This window comes from Pimephales promelas, chromosome 7 (genome assembly GCF_988280905.1).
Source record: "Pimephales promelas chromosome 7, fPimPro1.hap1.1, whole genome shotgun sequence".
In the NCBI taxonomy this organism is placed as follows: domain Eukaryota; kingdom Metazoa; phylum Chordata; class Actinopteri; order Cypriniformes; family Leuciscidae; genus Pimephales; species Pimephales promelas.
The window spans coordinates 14,944,352-14,962,860 of NC_142775.1; the positions used below are offsets into that span (position 1 = coordinate 14,944,352).

Below are 18,509 nucleotides of genomic sequence, written 5' to 3' on the forward strand. Positions count from 1 at the left end.
AATTATAAGTCGCTTTGGATAAAAGCGTCAGCTAAATGAATAAATGTAAATGTAATTCTCGTTGTGAACACTTCCAAAGTGGTTAAAATCACCACAGTGATACAACAGCAGTATAACTTCTTGACGATTGCATCTCAAATCTCTATGAGGTCTCGTCCGTGATCCCCACTTTATTTGGACCAACTTGCTTTTCAGAATCACACCTGTAAGAATGATTAATTATTAATGTATATGTTTTCTACCGGGTGTTCAAAATACGTAGTTTTGTGTTTTATTTTGTGTAGGCTAACTCATGTTATTACTGTCTTACTGAAATAGTTCTGCAAATCAGCTGTGGGCCACTATTACCCAAAACTGTTAAAATGCAGATTGTCTGTCGTTCTTACTACTTTTGTTTATGTACTGAGTAAGGATAAAGGATTGAGCAAGAGCAAGAACTTTAATGTTACATTCACGCCATTCACGTTAGTGCTCTGCAGCTAATGTATGCACTGTTATTGATGCAGTTCCCACATGTGTTGCTATAAATTGGAAACATGCACATCTTTTGTTAATACTAATGGTAAACATTCTGCTCAAGACATCCTTGTGATGAAGGTTCAGGTTGAATAACTAGATCTTCCATTGTTTCATATTCGGACCAGTGGCGTAGGCAGAAATTGTATTTTGGGTAGGCCAGTGGAAATGTGAGTGGGCTTTATATTCGGCAAATTATCATGTTCAACCAACAGAGCTCAATAGACCTTATGCACCAGAGAAACGTGAGCGCCATCATCTTTAGAATATTGTCTTTGAACTTCCGGTTTCGCGATCGCTCTGTATATTTCTATGACATCGCTGTCGAGGAGTTAGCTGGTGAAGTGAATTTACTTATTGTAGAGTTAACAAAAGTTATCATGAGCATTGTAATGTTTATCATAAGCATTGTAAAGCAGATGTCTTAGCAAATGTCGACCGGGAATTTTTTTACGAGCATTCATACCTATGCAAGATCGCTATGAAAATACAGACCGGAAGTCAAAAGACAACGAACGCAATGTTGAAAAGGGGTGGGGCTACATGAGGTCTATAAAGGCTGGACAAATCAGTATAGACAATAACCTGTCTATTTTTTTCAGGCTAGTCAGCAGAGGAAATGCAGTTCACCCGAAAATAAAGTAAGCTAAAATAATAATATCGCAGTTAGATCGGCTGGTAAACCCGCGTCAGGCTGACCGGTAGAGAGGGAGCAAGAAGCGGCCCCCGCCATCACCTGACTATCCTTGTCCTGGGGTAATGAGTCTGAAGAACTGGGCTGGGTGGACTTGGTAGATAAACGTAGTGGCGTGTCTTCTTCCTCAACTCTTGCTTTTTTCAAATAGCACATTAAAGAAAGTTGTTTAGCCATTATTGTGGCGTGGGCGCCGCTCAGAGAGTTTACCTTTTGGAACCCCTAGCAACGAATAGCAACCAATAACGTTCCGGAGGGAGGCTTTCTACAACTTGCTTCAGCAGTTCCATTTTATTCAGGAAACAAATTAAACACACACAGCAGTCAACAATAAATCGGGTATTTATTAATATATTTTCTTAAATACATTTGAATAATAAAAATAAACTAAAAATGTATTTTTTATCAAACTTGCCTGGGCCATAATTTATATTTAAATTATGCCCTGGCCCAATACTGGCTACGCCCCTGCTTCGGACCCGCCCTCGGATTGATATGGTAAGATTGACGCCATTGTCACTGTATAACTTACCGTAATACAGTATGTTACAGGAATCACCAACCCGTCGAGCGGTCGACAAGTCGATCTTGGAAGCATTTTAAGTCTATCGCGAAGAGTTTTCAAAATCAGAGAAAAAATCCTATTGTGTGTAGTAAATGGTGTCTATAGGATGCGGAGGTGCGTGCGCTGTTACAATCATGTCATTGTCATATCAAACTCGCAACCGAACCACTGGATGTCACTAAAAATCACACACTGCACCTTTAATTTCTCTTTTTTCTTTCTAAAATCAATCACAAGTTCTTTAGTCTTCCATACGTTCAGTTTCAAAAAGTTCGACTCACACCAGCTGTAAAAAGACTGAACCTCCCTTCTGTCCATGGTTATGGACATTTCATTTCCGAAAAGCACTGTAAGCGGTAGACCAATCAGAGCAGAGTAGGCTCGCAGAGAGGAGGGATTTAGAAAGACTAAATCATCGGACAAGTCATTTGAGAATCATTGAAAAAAATGTGGTGATGTGCAATGTATATTATGATAAAGTAAAAGCATATTTGACCTTTGACGCATTAAACCTGTTGTAGGAGACTTATTCCTTATTCCTTTTTACCTTTGATGTTTTATTTCTCGAAAATTGCAAATTCCTAAACTATATTTAGACATTTTGATAACAGGATTACAAATTTGAAAACCTAAAATAAATCTGCTCATAATATTTCGTTTGAATTCGTTTGAAATGTACTGCACATTGACAACAACATCTAGCCAGTTTGTGTGCGACGCCTGTGGCCGGCCATGTGCTTCAAGGATCGGCATCTATTCACATCGTAGGACGCACCAACAACAACAGCTCAGACCACTGCACATTGATCAACATCTTCTGAAGGGTCTGAAGGTGCATCCTTGCACAGACTAACTGACTCAATAAATGCTTTTTTTTTTAGGAGTTTCGGGCCCTATTTTGTCCCCTGTTCATGGAAAGTGCGGATATTCCTGCCATATGAAGGTTCACAGAAAGGCTGAGCTGAGAGAGAGAACACTTAATTTTATTTACTTGCCTTACTAATCGTGACTAAACTCTTCTAAGCATTACGTTTCTTTCTAGAAACTTTGAATTACCCTCTGTGTGGGTCTGTCCTGCCCTTCTAATTGGTCTCTTAATTGAGTTGTATCCAAGTTATTTGTCTTGCGTGCATGTGAACGTGTCCACAGGCCTGACTTCTCTAATGTTCAGTATCTCTGAGCAGTTGTTTGTTAAGGCAGGAATGGCAGTGATGACTGGCTTTCTGCTCCAATGAGCACGTGTCTGTGTTTCTCTGAGCTGCAGCCAACCGCCTCAGCGCCCCATCACAGGACGAGACTATTTTCCGCAGACTTGTCTGTCGCCCTCAATGTTCAAAGGAGTTTGATGGCTTGTTTGCTGTGTGATGTCGGGATCATAATGTGCTGTGTTAACTTGTTGATGTGCTGAGTGGAAAGGTGCATTTAAGGTAGCGCTAATCCAGTTTATGACTGTTTCATAATGAAGTGAGATGAGATGTGTCAATGGGTAAGGTAATGAATAATGCCATGTATACAAAAATGGTAGCCGTGGGATAAAATGTGCCGGGGTCAAAGTGTAGGAAATACTGATAAATTGGACAATTAAATTGAAAAAGGGAAAGCTAGCAAAGAGAAACCCACCATTTAAAGAAAATGATCACAAATTTAGCCCACTTATAACTTTCCCAAAAGCTTTTATATATATAAAATACTTATAATATATATATATAAAGTCAATTGTTCACAGATTCCCCTGGACATTTTGGGACACATTCACATTCTTCTCAGTTCAATTGATTGCTGACACTAAGTTTAGTAAGTTTTTCTCCTCAAATAGAGGACAGCTTCAATAAAAAGTGACAGAACTTATGTCATTCTTCCTATGTGCTTCAACAAAGTTTACATCTAAACAGCTTCTTTCTAGTAATACTAGAAGTTTAGTGTGTCCTTTAGAGTTCAAATTTAGCATATTGTTGATGCATGGTATACAAATAAATGATTCACAAAAATAACAGCAGGTATATCTACATGTTTTGTCCTTGTGCTTCAGGTTGGTGAGGGAAGTCACTGGGGTCAACGTCAACATGCGTGTGGGTATACACAGCGGGCGCGTCCACTGCGGGGTGCTGGGATTAAGGAAGTGGCAGTTTGATGTCTGGTCCAACGATGTCACCTTGGCCAATCACATGGAAGCTGGGGGCGAAGCAGGGTGGGTTCATGAATTTTAGTTTTATTTTTTGGTCATGTTTTCTCACCTGAACTCCTTGAGACTCTTGACTTTTAAAATCTGAAAATGTCTCTAAGTGCCTCTCCAGTTAACTTTCTTCACCATAGTTTTGTTTGCAATAACATACTACAGTAGCATAGCTTTCTGTATTATGTATGCTGTACATAGTATTTCTGAATGTAATACCTGACTGATTTACTACTACTACCAAATTTCTTAATATACTTAAATCATAAAGTGTGTGATTTTTGCAATTTTCTAAAAAATAAACGTCAACACGAAATAGAGAATATTATATATAGAAATTAAATTATAAAATTATATTTAAAAAACACAGCTGTATGATGCATAATATTATGTTATATTATATATTATGTAATTATGCATAGTGCTTCCACAATCCAATCAACTTTTCTTTTATGATAAATGTTTTATTTTCCAAAAAAAGTAAGTGCTCCATAATGTGTTTGACACACTATACAAATGGAAGGTAGAAAATGAGATATATCCAGGTGCAAAACACATAATTTTCTTTTATTAGATGAGAGTTATTTTCACATGGATTTTTATTGGATGGATATCTACAATATTTAACAAAACAAAAATAATTTTAAATAAGGTTTCTTTTCAATTCATACATGTTTAAGATATCATGATGTACAATGAGCATTAGACAATAGGTAGTGCAAACAATAATTTTATGTTCATACTGCATGAACTTATGAGAACAAATAATTTAAAATTTTCATTTTGAAAATATATTACAAATTGTGTAACCGATCCGTACTGTAAAATGTTTCCCATTTGACTGGATTATGTGATTAATTATTACCTATTTCCTATTATTTCCTTCGTTTTGTTACAAATAGTATTTAAAGTCACATAGAATGGATCAAATTAACCAAGTTAAATAATCAAATTAAATTCAAAATAAAAATGTTATACAAAGCGAAGAAGTTACTGCAGTGGCGTAGCTTTGATTTTGAAATTGGTGGGGACGGGGACATCAATATATAAATGTATTTTAAGTTTTGATCGAAATTAATGCTAGGGATATATCAGTGTCACTGGATATGGGTAGGGACGCGTCCCTACTAAATTCTACGCCCCTGAGTTACTGTATGCTTTGTGTTTATTATTAAAGACTATAAATTATGAATGCTCATACTGTACTTTTTTTCCTTTTGTTTAAGTAAATATATCATTAATGTGAATCATGAATTTAGTTTTCAGGATGACAGGTCTACAATACAATGGGTTTAACCGGCAACAGTTTTGTGTTTTATTTGTATAAATTATTTGTATAAATTTGTGTTTTATTTATTTTGGAGCTGTTTAAACATGCATTTAAATTGTTTTAGCTTTATTTTATTAATTAATCGTCTAACTGGTTTTCATATATGAATTGAAAGAATTGTCATTAAATATTGTAGATATCGATCCAATCAAAATCCATATGAAAATAGCTGATATCTTATAAAAGAAAATGATGTCTATACAGCAAGTAGCGGTACACTCTCAGAAAAAAAAGGTACAAAAGTTGTCACTGGGGCTGTAGCCGCTGTACCTTTTCAAAAGGTACACTTTTGTACCCAAAGGATGCATATTGGTACCTTAGTGGTACATTTTAGCACCTAAAATGTACATATTAACACCTAAAATGTACATATTAGTACCTAAAATGTGCATATTAGCTCCTGAAATGTACATATTAGGACCTAAAATTGACATATTAGCACCTAAAATGTACATATTAGGACCTAAAATGGACATATTAGCACCTAAAATGTACATATTAACACATGAAATGTACATATTAGTACCTAAAATGTGCATATTAGCTCCTGGAATGTACATATTAGGACCTAAAATGGACATATTAGCACCTAAAATGTACATATTAACAAATGTACATATTAGTACCTAAAATGTGCATATTAGCTCCTGAAATGTACATATTAGGACCTAAAATGGACATATTAGCACCTAAACTGTACATATTAGGACCTAAAATGGACATATTAGCACCTAAAATGTACATATTAACACCTAAAATGTACATATTAGTACCTAAAGTGTGCATATTTGCTCCTGAAACGTACATATTAGGACCTAAAATGGACATATTAGCACCTAAAATGTACATATTAGGACCTAAAATGGACATATTAGCACCTAAAATGTACATATTAACACCTAAAATGTACATATTAGTACCTAAAATGTGCATATGCTCCTGAAACGTACATATTAGGACCTAAAATGGACATATTAGCACCTAAAATGTACATATTAGGACCTAAAATGGACATATTAGCACCTAAAATGTACATATTAGGACCTAAAATTGACATATTAGCACCTAAAATGTACATATTAGGACCTAAAATGGACATATTAGCACCTAAAATGTACCTATTAACACCTAAAATGTACATATTAGTACCTAAAATGTGCATATGCTCCTGAAACGTACATATTAGGACCTAAAATGGACATATTAGCACCTAAAATGTACATATTAGGACCTAAAATGGACGTATTACCTCATGAAATGTACATATTACCTCCTGAAATGTACATATTAACACCTAAAATGTACATATTAGAACCTAAAATGTACAATTAACACCTAAAATGTGCTTATTAGCACCTAAAATGTACATATTAACACCTAAAATGTACATATTAGCACCTAAAATTATACATATTAGCACCTAAAATAGACAAAAGTTTACCTTTTGAAAAGGTACAGCCCCAGTGACAGCTTTTGTACCTTTTTTCTGAGAGCGTACATACTCCTGTATTCCATTCTGAATTCAAATGTGCCGCTTTTGATTGAGTTCAGGTAACTTCCGCACAAATGAAAGTTGTTTTTATCATCTCAGGCGTATCCATATCACCAAGGCTACCCTGAACTACCTAAATGGGGATTATGATGTGGAACCTGGATTTGGTGGAGAAAGAAATATCTATCTCAAGAAGCACAACATTGAAACCTACCTCATTGTGGGCTGCAGTCAGAAACGGGTGAGAATCCATGTCAGTTCAGTTTTTGAATTCATACATTTTAGAGTGTCCTTGCTCTTTTGTATTTTGAATCGCACATTAACAACACATGATTTTGACGAGCTATGATTCTCCTTTAATATGCACATCCTTTTCAAGAAGAAACACCTAGTACTCAACAAGTGATTCTGACTCACATGATGCAGGGCAGTAGATGGATGCAAAGTAGCTGAATAGATAAATTCAGGGAAATGTGACGTCAAAAGACAAACTAGTTAATGGCTATGACATTAAAAGCATGGACCGTAATACTGCTCTGGTTTTATATTTCCCTTCACAGAAAGAAGAAAAGGCCATGATTGCTAAGATGAACCGGCAACGCACAAACTCTGTAACTCATAATAGCACTCACTGGACCGACCGGCCCTTCTACAATCACCTGGGTAGCAATCAGGTTTCCAAGGGGCTGAAGATGATGGTGAGGAAGCTACACTTTTGAAAGGATGAGAACATTATCTGATTGTTGAAAAGCAGTTGGTTTGCATTTACTCTAATTGCCTTGTCTAAAAGCCATTACCGCCTCTGTTGGAGGATAAGGCCTTTGACTGGGGAGGCTTTTTGGACCATGTGTTAACTAAGCCAAAACAATCCCAAGGACATTGCTTTAGGGTCACATGTAAGGGGCCTTCTGCCCTTTGTGTAGTTCCTGTTCTTTCATTCAGTTCTCGGCTCTGGAACCCGAAGGGAACAGCACTCTAATTAAATAAAGCTGGGCTGCCTCACATACCACCCTGGGGGATTTAATCAGGCAAAGTGGAACCAGCAATTAGTTCCTGTGCACTCCATGGGAATACCCTTTTATTTTATTTATTTTTTTGCCTGAATCACCTTTTCCTTCTCATCTTGGTTAACATATTAAGAAAGAACACAGAAATCCAGCCTAACTTGTTCTTTCTACGACCGACACACTTAAAATTTAGTTGTCAAATATTGACGTTTCCATTATAAAAATAGATGTCTACTCTTTTTCCAATCCAAGTTTATGATTTAAAATATTCCCAGTGTTGGGATGGTTACTTTGGAAATGTAATAGGTCACAGATTACAAGTTACCCTGTTTAAAATTTAATAAGTAGTGTAACTATTTAAATTACTTTATTAAAGGAGTAGTTCACTTTAAAAAAAAAAACCTTTGCTGATAATTTCCTCACCCCCATGTCATCCAAGATGTCCATGTCATTCTTTCTTCAGTCGAAAAGAAATTAAGGTTTTTGATGAAAACATTCCAGGATTTTTCTCCATATAATGCACTTTACTGGTAACCAAACGGTCCAAGGTCCAAAAGACACTTTCAGAACAAACTGCAAACTGTTCAAAGGGTTTTAAACGATTCCAGACGATGAATAAGGGTCTTATCAAGCGAAACGATCGCTCATTTAAAAAAAAACAAAACAAGTTTTATAAATGCTCGCCTTGCTCTGTACTGCGATGCACGTTCGTGACTCTCCTGTTCAAACTCATTCATTAAAAAATGAATGAATCAAATGACTTGGAAAAAGATTTGTTCATTTTGATTAACGAGTTCAAACAGGAGAGTCACAAACGTGCGTCACAGAACAGAGCAAGGCGACCATTTGAGCTTATAAAAGCTGTTATTTATTTATTAATGTGCGATCGTTTCGCTTGATAAGATTTTTTTCAAAAGTGAACTACTCCTTTAATGTTAGTGTTTACATTTTGATTGGTTATATACATTTCTAACTAATGTTTTCAACTGTTAATCATTTTCAAACATTTAAACCAGGCAAATTCAAACATTTATGCAAATTCAAAAAATAGCGCTGCAATTGACAGGTTCTCAAACATGAGAACCTGTCAAAAGCATAAGAATAGCATCGCTTAAACGGCCTTTAAATGGCAGGAGGCTTTGTGCACATCAGAAACCGTTTAAAAGTTAATATTATTTAACATATTCTTGCTTTTTATCGATTCGATTTTTATCAATCGGCCAATCAGGATGCAGTCTTGCATGCGCTTCGTGAGGCACACACACAAGGTCGCTCGCTCGCTCTTTTCCTCTCTGCCGTGCACGCAATAAGGTTTGGAGCACAGTTTTTCTGTCTCGGCATGCATGCACGTTCGCTCTTGCTCACTCAAGATTCCGGGAGATTTTAACTAATTTGCGTGCATCATGGAGCCGCTATCAATATGCGGGAGACTCCCGGCACTTCCGCAAGACTTAGGATGTCTGCAAACTGTGTTTTTTTTGAAGCGTGAACGTTATCAACATTACTCACTTTAAATCCACTCTTGTGATTTCAATGAAAAAGGAGGGGGTTCACGTTCTGTCGATGGGTCTCCTGCATCTGGAGTTTCCATGCTATCTTTTGAATGGCTGTAGCTAAGTTATAGAGGAGGTTGACCATAGACTCGCAGCACTTCAACATGTGTTTTTTTCCGCTTGGCAAGCCGAACGGATGTGACATGGGGGCGTGGCACCATCGACGATTCCATTTTTTTAATTCGATTTTCGAGATTGTGAATTAATTGGATCGATTTCGATTTAAAATCAAAATCGTGACGCCCTTAATCCTGAACATAGACAGTAAAAGAAATGGACACAGCGACCCCATAGACTTCAACAGAGAGAATTTAAGTCAATTAGAAGCACTCACTTCCTGATTGCCAAGCGTACTGCGCAGGCTCAAACTGAGCTTGACGACGTAGATGTGACGTGAGCAACCTGTCTGACAGTTGTACGTCTTCTAGTAACTGTGCTAAGAGGAATCTCAATCATTCCTTTCCGAATCTTGCAGAGACGGAGAGCGTTAGTAGAGCTGTCCAGGAGCAACTTTATGACTCTCTATGGGCTTCTCCCTTGACTTTATGCCTTCTTCAAGCTTCTACTTCTAATTTCTCTACTGTGCGACAGAGTCGCGTGTTACAGTATGATGCAATCGTTAGCCTATTTTTACAAAAACTGCTTTTATGGGGCCATAACCTAAGATACAAGGTAATGGAGCCTTTTATACATTGTCGTGTTTCTTTAAGCCTAGTTCACACTACATGATTTTAAAATGTCGGGCTGAACTGTGCATTTCACACTACATGACTTGCTCTCAGTGAAATCATGAGTGTTCAAGTTGTTTAGCTGTTCACACCACACAACACAACGTGATTGATCCACAACAGGAGGTAACTCACTACACGAGTTAACAACGCACTACATAGCGATACAACCACGATCGGATGATAAGAGCATATCATTTGTGACTCAATGAGAGCTGTTTCAGTACTATAGTACGGTCTAAATCCTGAAAATAATCAAACAAATAACGAGTTGACAACAACACGATTCTATCTGGTCTAGAAACCATGTTTTGTCACGAAAAACCACGCAATAAAACGAACCAGAAATGACGCGAAACTGCAGAGAAGAACACAACACGCGAATATGGACGTCAGACAGAAACTAGTGCTGCACACTGTTTGCTCGACGATCTGCTCTGAGAAAAAAAAATGCAAAAAAGAAAAGAAAAAGTAAGATTTACCTGGTGTCCTCAACCCATGCGTTGCTATGATTGGCTGTACTCATGACATCACTGAGATTGAGTCTAGCGACTGCTCGAGATATCTAGCATGCTAGATATTTTTCTGAGCTCGGTGACCTGTCTGCGAGGTGTCTGCGAGCTGTCTTTGATGCGTTGTTGGCTCTTTCACACTAACGGATTGGCGAGCGTTAATCGTCCGCTAATCGCCCGCGATTTGCACGCGATAACACCCTGACTTGTCGGCGACTCAACGATTTGCAAATCGGGCTTAAATCGGGCTTAAAATCACGTAGTGTGAACTAGGCTTTAGAAATAAACAATGGACAAATAGAGTCTTTAAACGCCTCAGATGTAAAGTTATTCGTTGTCAAAGTGACGCCAAAATGAATGGGAGTCAATGGAATGCTAACAGCAGGCGGCCCCCGGGGAGACTTCAGTTTGTGGCTGGTGGATTATCCCCTTGATCCTGAACATTGCAACATTGTCAAAGTCAATGGATTTTGCTGTTGGAATATCTGTTTGTCCGACCAACAGCAGATGTGGGGAACCTGTTTGTAGTATTTTTTCTGTAATTGCATTTGGCGGTGATAGTGGCACTCATAATCCTGTCCGATATATCCTGCCGGGCTGGCATGTAATATCCAGATCTATGCACACCTACATAAACAATGAGCATTGATGAAGGCAAATAAACATGCTGTGTATTCTGATAAGGAGAATATCTGTTTCATAATACCAACAGCACCCTTTTTTGTCTGTTGTATTGTCTAGAGGCTTGTGTTGGCCCAGAATGTGTTGCTCGGTCCAAGGAGAGAAACAAATGGTGTAACACATCAACATACTGACTGGGTCATAGTCTATGTCGAGTGAATACATGGAGGCCTGTGTGTGGGAGTGCATCTGAGTCTGCTGAGACCAAAAATTGACTGACTATTATTATGTATCTAGCAACATGTCCCATGGATGCTTTTTGCTCCCATAATTTAATGTTTAGTGGTTAGAAATTACCATTTAAAATGGTCATTTGATATCTAATGGGAACATTTAGACTGTTCCTTGACCCATATCTAATGGTATATATATATATATATATATATATATATATATATATATATATATACTGTATACATATATATATATATATATATATATATACACTTTGTATATATATATATATATATATATATATATGTGTGTGTGTGTGTGTATATGTGTGTGTATATATATATATATATGTATATGTTTTTTTTTTTTGATTAAGTAAGGAGTCAATTAGCAGATGCTTTTATTCAAAGTTGTAGAGACTGGGGTTCTCATATAACTGGTTTTCAGCAGTCGTCACCATTACAAGTGAAACTGCAATTTTCTGTAATTCCACTGCAAAAACTAAAATAAGTTTGGATCAATTTGATGACTAAATTTGTTTCTCATGGTCTTTAAAAGGCTTTTGCTTAAATGTGTAAAAGTCAGTTTTGGAGACATCTCTCTCTCTCTCTCTCTCTCTCTCTCTCTCTATATATATATATATATATATATATATGAAGAGTTCAGATGCAAAAGCCTCTAAGTGCCATTTGAAATTTTCTTCTAAAATGATCATTTTATGAAGCTTGTAGTAATTTCACTTAAATGGCAATGATAATTACCTATTAATTTTTATTTAAGTGAAATTACTGAACTTAAATATACAAGCTTGATAAAAATCATCATTAAAGAAGAAAATTTCAAATGGCATTTAGAGGCTTTTGCATCTGAACTCTTCATATATGTGTGTGTGTGTTACAGATGACAATAGATTTATACGTCATTTGTCTGTGCTGTATATTTTTATAGTTGTCGTTAGCTTAGAAACAATCTCAGACACTGTTGAAATAAACTGTCTCGTGCTGTTTGTGTAAAGCATTCCATATCAATGGCAGTTGTCTTAGTAGGCAGGCTGCTCACAAAGTTTTGTGACTTTTAATGTTTTTGTGAAATCATAGTTGAAACCCCCAAAGACAAAACACCAACCGCTAAAGCACATTTGCCTATTTGGTTTCCTCTCCGTGTTTCCCATGTCCTACCATGATAAATCAATGCCTCATTAGCCAGCTCTGTTTACTTCTGTTCTCATTGGGATCTGAATTTTAACTTTTAACCATAAACAGAGTCAGCTCTCAGCTTGATTATACACAATGTATTATCATGTGTTTGGTTAAATCAGTACAGTACACTCTAAAAAATGCTGGGTTGTTTTAACCCAATGTTGGGTCAAATATGGACAAACCCGAAATGTTGGGTTAAAAATATAATGTAAAAATTTAACCCAACGGCTGGGTTAGTCCATATTTGACCCAAAGTTGGGTTAAAACAACCCAGCATTTTTTAGAGTGTAGTATTGAATCCTGGGTCTCGCAGCAGCTCTCGGTTTACTACATTGAGGTTGTCCATAAATGATTGTCCTAAATATGATATATTTATTTTACTCCCCAACCCCTCCCTTCTTTATCTGTTGTAACTCTCACTGGTCTGTTATGTGCTTTATGACAGTCAAACAAATGAATAGAGATTTATGTGTGGGAATGTAGGGACTTGTTTTGGAATGGAGTGCTGGGAAAGTCATGTTTTGTGTTATATATATATATATATATATATATATATATATAAGAATGTGAAAAACGAAGAATGTGGTCAAAACATCTTCCAGGGAAAAAAATTTTTTCACTTGCTTTTGCCTTTCAAAAGCTTTCTTGCCCTGTTTTTGTTGAACTTTTCCAGAAGGAGTCACTGTTGTGCTGACTGTACAAATGCAGCTATTCTAATGCTCTTTTATTCTGTGTTGATGTATAATGCATTTTCTCTTCCAATTTTGTTGCAGGGATTTGAGGATTCTAAAGACAAGTGAGTATATGAAGCACATCTCTCTATCTCTATATACCTTTGTCTATATACACAAGTGTTTAGGGTCTAATTCTCACTATTAACCAGTTGCTTAGCATGCATATTACTAGGATATTGGCTGTTTATTAGCACTTAGTTATAAAGCACATATTAATGCCTTATTCTGCATGACCATATTCTACATACTCAGTACCTAAACTTAACAACTACCTTGCTAACTATTAATAGGCAGTTATTAGGAGATTATTGAGGCAAAAGTCATAGTTAATATGAAGTTAAAAGTGAGAATTTGACCCTAAAGTGTGACCAAATATATTACTAAAATATATTAAAATGTAAATAAACTACCAATGAACTAATCAACAAGTGCACATAGTGTGAGCATTTCCATCACTTTTACAGTGGTGTTGAAAAGTGTGCTTTTAAAACCTAGAGTCCTGGCTCTCTTGATGTGTAAGCATGCATCGCTGTGCTTGTCTTATTAACTAGTACGCAGATATCAAATGGTGTGAGTACAGATATGCAAACCAGATATGATTTCCACACTCCTTGCTATCTTAAGTTTAAAATACTTTAAGTACAGGATCTAGATGTGCTGATGTGATTTAGTAGTTATTAAATTGCATAAACATGACTGCAAGGTCTTGAACTCTTTAGCAGATGATGTTCTTCCTCAACGAAATCAACTCAGTTACACTGACATAATTGCTAATCATAAACCTTAACTCTGTCATCTTTCCTTGTTTTTATGGGGTTTTTTGGGGGGTGTGGACCAGCACTTCTATTTTTTGGTGGTCTGGCTGTATAGGATTGTAAGAATAAGTGGGGAGGAAGAAGGTGGAAAAACGGTGTCTCGTCTTTTGTTATCTAGACATTTCGTTTTCAGAAACACGCAAGAAAACCTGAACCCCGAGGATGAGGTGGACGAATTTCTGGGCCGTGCCATTGATGCCCGGAGCATCGACCGGTTACGGTCCGAACACGTCAAGAAATTTCTGCTGACGTTCCGAGAACCTGACCTGGAGAAGAAGGTATGGCTCTCTTTTACGTGACCAATGATAAGATAAACCTTAACACCACAGCGCGATTTATCAGCTAATGCTAATCCACAACATAATCGTTCCTTGGAATTTTGCTAAATGTTCAAAATCTACAGTATTATACTATAATATAGTATACTATAAATACTTATGTATACTATGATATAATTGTACAAAAAAGAAACCCTTATCTCACCTGGAAAACTCCAAAATGACATAAAAGCACTGTAATAGTAACCAACATACTGCAACTTATGCACTATATTTCAGGTCTTCTAAAGTTATATGAAGGTTTATTGTGAAGAACAGGCAAAAATTTACATTGTTGTCTACTGGAAATCTTTATTACACATTATATCAATTGATTATGTGTTTTTTGCCTGATAAGCTTACATAATTAGACTATATTGGACTGTAGCAAGGTTCGATGTTATGGGAAGGAGGCGGGAACCGATTGCATTCAAAGACTTTAATAAACGTACAATTTACGTTTGCCGTAAAATTGCCGTTCTCCCACAGCCTTCGGCCTCGCCTGCTCGCCACAGACGTAATAGTTGCCAGATCTACTGATTTAAATGCGTCATAAAGCTCAAACGATCTAGCCGCCTTGAAGTTTTGTCAAAAATTGCGTGACTTGTGAGCATGAACTAACCATTTTACAGATCTTGAGTTAATGTTACTGGAAAAGTGTTTCTTCAATTGCATAGCCAATCAGAAGTGTATTATGTTTGTACTGTTGTGCAGGCGGCCTAAAGGTATTCAGCATAGCTCAAAGATGTGACACGCTGCTAAGATGAATAGAGGCAATGAAATTCAAGGTCCAGGTTCGGAATGAGTCAGAAACTGACGTCTTCATGCTGCGCTGTGATTTAAGTTATTTTATGGTGTTACATTCAAAGCATTAGTCATCACTGACCTCCCCCACCTCAAAGAGATGGCCAAACTTTTTGTGACTGTGTAGAAGACTCGGTTTCTTTGTAAAGATGGTGACAAAAGGGTAATGGAAGGGGAGTCTCTAACTGCATTCACGGTCTCTTCCTCCATCTGCAGTCGCATACACATTTAGCAGGTTGTATGCTGGTCCTCATACTTCTAGATCTGATTAGATGACTCTTTCAGAGATTTGCCCGTGGTATGTAGTGGAGATAATTATTGCTTTTGTTGTCTTTTATTGTCTGTGTCCCGAATGTCTAAATAGTTATCCTTCACAATATTTGTCTGAAGAAATTCACTTGATGTTATTTAGTTAGATATTTTACATATCTACTGTTTTGTTGTGGGTTTTTTTTTAAATAAATAAATTAATTCATATATTTGTATTATTAATTATTATTGAAAAGGATACATTACATTGATCAAAAGTAACAATAAATACATTTATAATGTTTCAAATCATTCATGTTTTAAATAAATACATGTTAAAAACATTAAAATAGCAACACATTTTCCACACCAATATGGTAACACTTTAAGTTAAAAATGATTGCTGAACCCAAACTTACCATTTTTTTTTATTATATTAAGCAAATCTGCAACTTTATTACATAATCCGTTTTTAAATATTTAATACTTTTCAGGGTTCCCTTTGTTGTGGAAAACCTGGAAACATTATGAAATTTTACAGTTGCGATTTTCAGGCCTTGATAAACTTAAAATAAATGTATTTTTTTTTCAAATTATACTCATGTATAACATGTATACATACACTCCCTTCTGTCAGTTACACACCACTTTCACAAGCCATTTAAATGTTTGTTTTTTTTGTAACCCGACTCTTTTCTCTCCTCTTTCCTCACCTTCTGTCAGTACTCCAAGCAGGTAGACGCCAGGTTCGGAGCATACGTAGCCTGCGCCTCCCTCGTCTTTTTATTCATCTGCTTCATTCAGATCGTCATTGTCCCACAGTAAGTACACTTCAGTTAAAAACCTGATCCTAGCAAATGTTTTCTAAACCATTCAAACAAGCCACAGGCTTAGAGAAGGGTTTTTTTTTTTTGAATGGGAGTGTCACATACACAGAAACTTTCATTCATTTTGACTTTGTAAAGGTGAAGACAGTTATTACCTGAGCAGCCAAAACATTCAAAACAGGTCTCTCCTCTCCGTCAGACCCTATGTTAATTATAACATTAAATATTATATATATATATATATATATATATATATATATATATATAATGTTTACAATGATATAGCTATTTTCTGTTCACCTGGTTGCCTCTCTATACCTGTGTGTTGTTGTTTTGCAGCTCTGGGCTGATGATTGGCTTCTATGTGGTGTGCCTTGTCCTCCTGTTGGCCGTCATGTTCATCTCAGCCATTTACTCTTGTTTTGAGGTTAGTGAAATTTTGGGATTGTACACATATATACACAGATGTGTACACAGATATAGTCTTTACAAGTGTTGTGCCTGAACTATCGTTCATTGAACGTGCTCATATTTTGGGCGAACATGAATGTACTGTATTACTGCCAGATGAACGTTACTGTGAACTCGTTCATTTTGGTGTCTGTGAACGCACGCTCTCTCTGTTTAACTTCATACGATAGGGTGCCAGCCAGATTTCTATAGAGCCTTCCAGACGAAAACCCGGGTAAAACACACGTAAACAGGCCTTAATATGCAGCAAAAAAAAAACACCCAATCTGGTAACACCAACCACCAGTGTCACACCGCGACCGCCGTCGACAAAGCTGCGAGCGAGGAGGCGTCGTATGATCATTTTATTTAGTTTTTATGACGAGGTCGGTGAGGATGGGAAAAATCGTACATTTCTGTGCAAATTTTGCCCGCCGATAAAATAATTGTTGTCTGTTGTTGTATATGGGCTGTGACAATAATAACAATAATAATAATAATTAAAAAAAAAACGAAGCTCGCAACATATGGAAAAAAAGAACTATGAACTAGTTAATTTTTTGAAGTATGTACTACAGTATGAACTGAACTAGTTCATTTTAAAATGTGTGAACTGAACTTTGAACTAGTTCGTGTAGAAAGTGAACTTTCCCAACACTGGCCTACAATGTTAAAGGGATACTCCACTTTTTTTGGAAATACGCTCATTTTACAACTCCTCCAGAGTTAAACTGTTGAGTTTCACCTTTTTTGAATCCATTCAGCCGATCTCTGGTTCTGGCGGTACCACTTTTAGCATAGCTTAGCATACATCACTGAAGTGCACAAGACCATTAGCATTTTACCAAAGTGTTCTTCTATAGTTACTTCGTGCACTAAGACAGACAGAAAATGTAAAGTTGCGATTTTCTAGGCTGATATGAATAGGAACTATACTCTCATTCCTGCGTAATAATCAGGAAACTTCACTACCGTACCATGAGTGCAGCGCCTGAAATTAGTGCCCAGCTTCCAACGTGACCGGGACCAAGTTTGTGTAGTCATCGCCCCTGCTGCACTCATGGTACGGCAGTAAAGTTTCCTGATTATTACGCAGGAATAAGAGTATAGTTCCCTGCATATCAGCCTAGAAAATCGTAACTTTACATTTTCCGTCTGTCTTAGTGCGCGATGTAACTATAGAAGAGTCAAGTTTTAAATAGGAAAAATATCGAAACACTTTAGTCATTTTTTTTGGGGAGAAATGCTAATGGTCTTGTGCACTTCAATGATGTATGCTAAGCTATGCTAAAAGTGGTACCGCCAGAAACCGAGATTATCTGAATGGATTCAAAAAAGGTAAAACTCAACTGTTTAACTCTTGGGGAGTTGTAAAATGAGCGTATTTCCAAAAAAAAAAGTATCCCTTTAATGTCTAATATAAAGAAGTTCAGACATAAATAATGATACTTATACTATAGAATTTAACTATATATAGATATAGTAAACATTAATTACAGATAATTATATTAGAAATAATAGGTCAAACTCAGAGCAATTTGTCCCTAAAGTGCAGCAAAACACAAAAACAAGCCCTCTCCTTCACAGACCATTTCCTAGCACTCTCACAAACACATCATCGCTAAATCCAAGTGTTTATCAACCTTCTCCGCTATTATAACCTGAGCGGGTTTGATTGATATTGGGCTT

General features: G+C 36.6%; 1 protein-coding gene across 4 annotated transcripts in view; it reads left to right on the top strand.

Annotated features, from left to right (window-relative positions):
* adcy5 (adenylate cyclase 5) overlaps positions 1-18,509 on the top strand; it is a 115,889-nt gene that overhangs the window by 84,472 nt on the left and 12,908 nt on the right. Inside the window, exons 6-12 of one of the 4 annotated variants that reach the window (XM_089133120.1) lie at positions 3,805-3,963; positions 6,870-7,023; positions 7,331-7,468; positions 13,398-13,420; positions 14,292-14,451; positions 16,267-16,364; positions 16,710-16,797. In XM_089133120.1, coding sequence (XP_088989246.1) covers positions 3,805-3,963; positions 6,870-7,023; positions 7,331-7,468; positions 13,398-13,420; positions 14,292-14,451; positions 16,267-16,364; positions 16,710-16,797 — 820 coding nt within the window. The remainder of the gene's footprint in view (positions 1-3,804; positions 3,964-6,869; positions 7,024-7,330; positions 7,469-13,397; positions 13,421-14,291; positions 14,452-16,266; positions 16,365-16,709; positions 16,798-18,509) is intronic. The other 3 variants (XM_089133122.1, XM_089133121.1, XM_089133123.1) reach the window with 3 other exon arrangements.